We start from the raw sequence: 7,821 nt of genomic DNA, 5'->3' as shown, positions 1-7,821 counted from the left end.
GATAACAGAAGGGATAAGAAAAACTATTTACAGGAAAAACTACATCACAACTGACTGGCTCTTCCTGGCCATGTGTTTCCTTTTGTCTGGAAAGGACAACCTTCTCCTCGGGGACAGAGAGAGAGAGTCCCTTTCCTGCCCCTGGCAATGACCTGAGGTGGGAGTGAATGTAATGACAGGGCCATGGCCAGACCCTCATGTTCTTTGATCCCACACCATGTCATTGGCAGGGGCAGGAAAAGGGAAAGATCTCTTCCGAGCATGCATCACAGGGAACATGGATCACCAGAGCTCTTCCCAACATGGGTTCTCCCATGGGGGATGGAGCTGGAGCAGTGCACAAAGCTCTTCCTGGAGCTAGGGCATTTGCAGGGCTTCCCTTGCTGGTGTCTCCGTTGGTGTCTGGTCAAGTGAGAGCTCCTGGAGAAGCTCTTCCCACACTGGGGACACGTGTAGGGCCTCTCCCTGGTGTGGATGTGCTGGTGCCTGATGAGGTGGGAGTTTTGCTTGAAGCCCTTCCTGCAGTGGAGGCAGCGGAAGGGCCTCTCCCCGGTGTGAATCCGCTGGTGCTTGAGAAGAATGGATCTGGTCTGAAAGCTCTTCTGACAGTTGGGACATTCGTAGGGCCTCTCCCCAGTGTGGATCATTTGGTGGATGATCAGTTGGGACTTCTGGCTGAAGCCCTTCCCACATTCCCCACATTTGTATGGCCTTTCTCCAGTGTGGATCCTCTGGTGGCTGATCAAGTGGGACCTTTGGCTGAAGCTCTTCCCACATTCCCCACATTTGTATGGCCTTTCTCCAGTGTGGATCCTCTGGTGGCTGATCAAGTGGGACCTTCGGCTAAAGCTCTTCCTACATTCCCCACACTCGTAAGGCCTCTCCCCAGTGCGGATCCTCTGGTGGCGGATCAAGTGGGACCTCTGGCTGAAGCTCTTCCTACATTCCCCACACTCGTAAGGCCTCTCCCCAGTGTGGATCCTCTGGTGGCGGATCAAGTGGGACCTTCGGCTGAAACTCTTTCCACATTCCCCACAATCGTAGGGCCTCTCCCCAGTGTGGATGCGTTGGTGGATGATGAGGTTGGATCTGTAGCTGAAGCCCTTCCCACACTCCCCACACTCATAGGGCCATTCCCCAGTGTGGATCATCTGGTGGCAGATCAGGTGGCAGCTCTGCCTGAAGCTCTTCCCACACTCCAAGCACTTGTAGGGCTTCTCCCCATCATGAAGCTGCTGATGGCCCACCAGCTCCGAGCTCTGGCAGGAGCTCTGCCCACCTTCCTGGCACAGGGTGGGTCTTTCCTCCTCAGAGCACCCTGAGCTGGGTTTCCAGCTCCTCCTCCTGCGGGATCTCCTGGGCTTTTCCTCCCCGTTGGATTCCTGCGCCATGGAGCCGCTCAAAGCAGCCTCTGACACGAGGTTCTGCCATGGGGATTTGTCCTTCCTGGTCTCCATCTTCAGCTCCTTGTCTGGGGGAGGAAGGACAAGGAGAGGTTGGGATTTGCCTCTGTGCCCTAGGGAAGGGGAAGGATATCCCCCCAGTGCATCCCCGGCAGGACTGCGTTGGCAGCGAGGTTGTCCTGTAGTTGGGGGCCGTGCTGGGCTGAGAGATGGAGCAGGAGAGAGGGGGAAAGGGGCAGTGACTTCCTCCTCACCTGCCTGGGTTTCCAGGGGCTCCTTCCCCTTCCTCGCAGCCTTCTCCTCCATTTCGCAATGGTTTGGAGAAGGAAAATTCTGTTTTGGGAGGAAAACAAGGGATGAGCACATTGAGCCTTGTACTGGTTTGAAGGCAAACCAGGAGGAGAGTCTAAGCCAGAATTACAATTTAATAAAAAAAAATCAATATCAAGGCAATGATACAGAAACACTGGCTTAGACTGACAGAGTCAGGATTTAACCTGACACCCCGTTGGTCAGGGTGGTGGTAGCAGTCTGATGAAATGGAGGCTCCAGCCCTGTTGGAGTGATGATCGTGATTCTGTCAAAGCAGTGATCCTGCAGAAGGGATCACCTGATGGGTCTTGCTCGGAAGGTCCAGTGGTGGTTACGGAGCTCTTGTCCTCTGGGAATCCAGTAGGCAAGGTGGTCCTGGTGTTGCAAGGGTGAGATTATATCCAGGTAGGAATGCTTGGTTCCTCCCCCTGGGCGGAGCATCCCACAATGGGATGATGTAATTTTATCAGTCCTGCAGTGGCACTCAATGGCCCATGAACAGAAGATAGCCCCTGGAGGGCGTTATCAGGGCTGAGCCATGGAAGAGATAAAGAACACTGCCCCACCTGTTTATCACAGTTTATGAAGATGGTGACTGAAAACATACTTTGGGTTACATCTTACATTGCACCCTGAAACAGTGAGGCAATCCCTGCTCGGGGTGGGGGGTGAACACCACCCCCCTTTCCCAAACTGGCTCAGGTGTAAAACCTCCACCCTGGGAAGGCCACGCACACAGGGGACAATGTCACACTTGCCCCACCTCAGGGGAGGTCTCTGTCCCTGTCACTCCCTTGCTCTCCCCCCTTTTCTCTTTCTTTCCATCTCTCTCTCTACCTCGTATTTACTGTTCAATAAAATCCACTTGGGATTTGGTCTCGTTAGCACCTTAATTGTGGCAGAGGCAAGTCTCTAACAATTTTATTAACCAGATTGAGACATTATTTTGGTGCAGTGAGTTCAGGGCACTGTTGTCTGACCCCGAGTGCCTTTGACAACAGCATGGTTTCCTCCTCTCAGGCGGTTATGGTTCTTTCTGGAGGAACTCTTGGAAACTTCAATGCAGGTTCTTCAGTGTGACTTTTGGGAGAACTTATGAGGAAAATGGCTGTTGTGGGTGGCCAGTGTAAAGAAAATATTTTGTTGTCCTTCCTAGAAAAGTTCGTTAAAATCACTGGAGGAAAGGGAGCAAATGATACCAGCAAGACTGACAAGGATCATTCGGCACAAGGTGAGGAACACAAGGCTGCACGAAGTCGTACAAGAAGCCCAGCTCAAATAGCTAAATTCCCCAATAAGTCCCAAATTCACAGGCTTGGGGGCTTTGCCAAATGAGTTAGTTAGATATGATAGTTAGAGAAAGTAGCATGTACTTTTAGTATCCTCTTTTATATAGTATATTAATGCATTATAGCATAATTATAATAAAGAAATCATTCAGCCTTCTGAACTGCTGTTAGACATCTTCATTCTTCCTATTGGGTTCACCTGCATCTACAACAGCCAAATGTGAGAATCATTTTTCTCTTCATCCCTGTCACCATTGTGACAGGTAGACTGAGCTTTCCCTTCCCTTTATTAATCTGTATTGGGCCGAATTTCCACTTTTCTTTTATTGGAACCTGCCAGTAGCTGAGCTGGAGCTGTGCAGGAACCAATGAAATTTGGAATTGCCACAGAATTGCTTCTGTTGTCGGTTTGTTCATGTTTGGGATTTGTTTGCATTTCCATCACAAGTGACTTGTGGGAATATCAAATATTCATCAAAGTATTTTATGCAGAGTTAAGTTTGATTTCTGCTGAGATTATTTTGTCTGTTGCCGAAGGGATGCTCCAGGGCAGTCTGTGCCTCTCGCCCTGGTGGATGCTTGGGAGGGGCTTGGGGGGGTTGTCCCTGTCCCTTTTACCCCAGGCCATTCCCCAGGTTCTGTCCCTGTCATCCAAAGCCATTCCCCAGGGGGTGTCCCTCTCTCACCTCAGACCATTCCCCATGGGGTGTCCCTGTCCCTGTCACCCCAGGCCATTCTCCAGGGGGTCTCCATTGTTCTCACCCCAGGGAATGTCTGGGGGGTCTCCCTCCCTCTCACCCTGTGCCAGGAGTTGCTTGGGGCAGTCTCTGTCCCTCTCAGCCCTGGGAGTGCTCGGGGGTCTTTGTCCCCTTGCCCTGGGGGATGCTCGGGGGGTCTCCATCCCTCTGGCCTCAGGGAATGCTTGTGCAGGGCTGGGGACCAGGGGCTCTGTGTCCCTCTCACCGCTGAGGGTGCTCAGGGTGGAGGGGATCTCCAACCTTCTCATCCCTGGGGAGGTGGGGGGTTCTCTGCCCCTCTCAGCCCTGGTGTGACCCCGCCCAAATGTCATCAGGGTCAGAGGGACAGAGACATCCCCAAACGCCCAGAAAGGCTGAACCTGGGATTTGATTTGGGATGAGGATTTAGGAAGAGGGTGGAATTGGGGCTGGGGTTGGAGTTGGGACTGAGAATAGGATCAGAGCTGGGATTGGGGTTAAAGCTAGTCATGGGATTGGCTTTAGGGCTGGGGTTGGGATTGGGTCTGAGGCTAGATAATTCTGCCTCTGGGATGAGATTAAATACAGAACTGTGAGTGTGTCTAAATGTGGAGTGAGATTGAGAGCAGGATCAGGGTCAGGTTTGGGACTGAGCACACGCAGAGCAGGACAGGGGGGATGCCACTGCAGGATGTTCCTGGAATCGTCCCAGCCCTCCTCAGGCACCTCCAAATATGAGGGGCAGCTGGGTTCTCCAAGATCCAGGTGCTCCCACACTGCCCCTCAATACCAGGCGAGCATTCCCTGAGAGCAGCCCTGAACGTGACCTTTGGGGCTCGGGGATCAGCCTTCACATCCCTGTGGGAGCAGCTGCAGACATGCCGAGAGATTTTTCCCCCGCCTCTTTCCTGAGGAAGGGTGAAGCTCAGCTGTCCTTTCCTTCTGGTGCCTTCTACTCTCCTCAGCTGAGGATGTCAAACTCCCCACGAGCAGGAAAGTCCCTATTCCCTGTTTCTTTGTGACTGCTGCGTGGAACATCCATTCAGAATGAAGAACATTCTGACAGCCCTGCTGAATGACAGCGGGAGGAGGTTTGTGAGAAAGGGAGGAAATTGTATTTTGATTGGAAATACAAGTTACAAAATTATTTCTTTCCATCCCATTCCTTTTCAGTCAGTTGCAGTTCTGTTTTCAGAGTGCCACCTTCTCAGTGTTTGTGTCCTCTTTTCTCTCCTGCCTTTCTTTGCCTGCTCTGTGTCTCTCTCAGTGTCTCCCTTGATCCAGGGCAGCTCCCACCAAAGGCCCTGCCCGGATTTCATTCCTAATCCATGAGCTACAAGAACTATGGGTGAAGTTATGAAAGCTGGCAGTGAAATGTCACTGTAGGAACTTGCTCCACTTGGCTTTTGGCTCCTTGTTAAGAGCTTTGCCTTCAAGGGCAGGAACATCTTTTCCTGGCTGGAAATTGGAATTCCAGCCCCAGGGAGTGTGTGCTGTGGATCCCAGAGGGGCATTCCCGAGGCTCCCAGGGTGCTGCTCCTGCAGTGGCTCCCAAAGAGCCGTGTCACATCAGGGAGAATCTCAAAATCTTGGTTATCTCAGGGGTCTTTTATAGTCCTCTGTGGAAGGGGGGGACGGGGACAAGACAATGAATGTCCATTGAAGCCACCAAAGGGGAACAGGTCATGTTATCAGCAGTGAGCGAGAGCCATTGTCTTCTTGGTCCATCGACCACACCTGGGCAAACATCTCGCATTGATCAGGCCAGCCCTCCTCCCTGTGGTAGGGGTCTGAGTCTCAGTCTTTGGGAGGGGCTTCAATCTCCATCCATCACAGTGGTCATGAGGCAGATGAGGGGTCTTCCGTGGGAGATCACCAGAGTTACCCCAGAAAGTTCATTTGGCCAAGAGGTGGGAAAATTCGTGGGTTGAGCAGGTATTGTGAAGCAGGTGTAAGCAGGTAGAACAAGCCGCTCCTTGCCAGGCCCTGCTCAAAGCAGTGGTCCGTGGTGATACAGCAAATACACCTGCAAAAATAATTATCCGTCTCTCCAAGCCAGAACTCCGCTCGGCATCTCCAGGATCTCAGTCTCTGCCATTGCGGCAAACGTGAGGCAAAAATGAGGGGAACTTGGGACCATCTCTTACACAGGGGCGTGCATGTCCTTTGAAGGGGAATGATCCCCACATGTGTCCAGCACTGCAATAAACACACAGTCTCTACAGCTCCGTACGGGATTTGTGGGATCGATTTTTCATCCACGTTTCAGCAGCAGAGCTAGCAGTATTTTATCTAGGCTGGCAAGCTACTAATGATTCAAAGCAGCACATTTCACCTAAATACACATGGATTTCTACCCTGTTAAATTTACCCTGTAAAATACCCTGTTTCAACTACTGAGCACCCCCTGGGCTGAGAGGCCCAGAGACTCCCTTGAGCACTCCCCTGGCACAGGGGTGAGAGGTAGGGAGACCCTCCCAGGCATTCCCTGGAGTGAGAACGATGGAGAGATGGAGACCCCCTGGGGAATGGCCTGGGGTGAGAGGGACAGGGACACCCCTTGGGGAATGGCCTGGGGTGACAGGGACAGGGACAACCCCCCAAGCCCCTCCCAAGCATCTGCCAGGACAAGAGGCACAGAGACACCTCAAGCATCCCCTGGGCACTGGACAAAACAAACTCGGCAGAAATCAAACTTCACCCTACATAAAATGCCTTGAGGAATATTTGCTCTTCCCACATGTCACTTGTGATGGAAACGCAAACAAATCCCAAACATGAATAAACTGACAATAGTAGCAATAATGTGGCAATTCCAAATTTCATCGTTTCCTGCACAGCTTCAGCTCTGCTGCTGGCAGGTTCTGATAAAAGTGAAAATTTGGCCCAATACAGATTATTAAAAGGAAGGGAAAGCTCTGTGTAGCTGTCACAATGGTGACAGGGATGAAGAAAAAAATTATTCTCACATTTGGCAAAGCCCACAAGCCTGTGAATTTGGGAGTTATTTGGGAATTTAACTACTTGAGCTGGGCTTCTTCTAGTAAAACATAAACTTGAAGCGATTTAAAGATTTTAGAGGAGCTAAGATTTTAGTTAGAGATAAGCCTTACTAGAGTTAATTAAAACAAATGAGTAGGCCTTGATGAAGTTAAGAGTTAGTAGTTAACTAATAATTGATTGCTTGTCAACACGATGTTTAGTTAGCTGGGTTTATAATGAAGAATATAGAAACTGACAAATAGCTTTTAGGAACATAAGACAGTTGTGGGCCTCCTCTGTTGTGAAACCAATTGACGACAGGGAATGGGAGTTCTACCAAGGTTCATTTGTCATATTTGCATTGAAAAGGTAGAAAGGTCAGAATGAGGAAGACTTCATTTACTTCCTCATTTTGGGACCCCTCCCCATGAAAGGACCACCGACCCTTTTCAAGGAACAAACTACACATGCTTAAAAGCTTTTGAAATGATTAGCATACAAAGTGAGGAATGGGATGCACTAAAATTATGAATATGTATTTGCATTTTGGGTATTCAATACTTGTATGGATAAAAGGACTCTGTAATCATTTGAAAGGCGCAGTGTGTATTTGGGAGCTATCCCGCACGCTGCCTGGCATTGTAATAAACATACACTTTCTTACTTTAAACTGTTAGATAGTTTCTGTCCGTCACAGTTGGATATCAGTACTACATCAATATCCATATTTCTTTAATAAATCACTAGGACTTTTGGCAGCCTTGTGTTCCTCACCTTGTGGTGAATGATCCTTGTCAGTCTTGCTGGTATCATTTGCTCCCTTTCCTCCAGTGATTTTAACAAACTTTTCTAGGAAGGACAACAAAATATTTTCTTTACACTGGCCACCCACAACAGCCATTTTCCTCATAAGTTCTCCCAAAAGTCACACAGAAGAAGTTGCCTCCAGGTGTCCAAGAGTTCCTCCAGAAAGAGCCAGGACCTCCTGAGAGGGGGGAACCATGCTCTTGTCAAAGGCACTCGGGGTCAGACAACAGTGCCCTGAACTCACTGCACCAAAATAATGTCTCAATCTGGTTAATAAAAAATTGTTAGAGAGATGCCTCTGCCCCAATTAAG

At 50.0% G+C, this 7,821-nt stretch overlaps 1 protein-coding gene across 1 annotated transcript; it reads right to left on the bottom strand.

Annotated features, from left to right (window-relative positions):
* Positions 1-266: 266 nt before the first annotated feature.
* Positions 267-1,422, bottom strand: LOC137467432 (zinc finger protein 551-like). The gene has a single exon (XM_068178934.1). It carries the CDS (start codon positions 1,389-1,391, stop codon positions 267-269), a length of 1,125 nt encoding a protein of 374 aa, XP_068035035.1. The 5' UTR covers positions 1,392-1,422.
* Between the last annotated feature and the right edge of the window lie 6,399 nt (positions 1,423-7,821).

Source organism: Anomalospiza imberbis, unplaced genomic scaffold, assembly GCF_031753505.1.
Source record: "Anomalospiza imberbis isolate Cuckoo-Finch-1a 21T00152 unplaced genomic scaffold, ASM3175350v1 scaffold_627, whole genome shotgun sequence".
In the NCBI taxonomy this organism is placed as follows: domain Eukaryota; kingdom Metazoa; phylum Chordata; class Aves; order Passeriformes; family Viduidae; genus Anomalospiza; species Anomalospiza imberbis.
The sequence above is the reverse complement of the archived record's forward strand: the minus strand, read 5'-3'. Positions and strand labels throughout refer to the sequence as shown.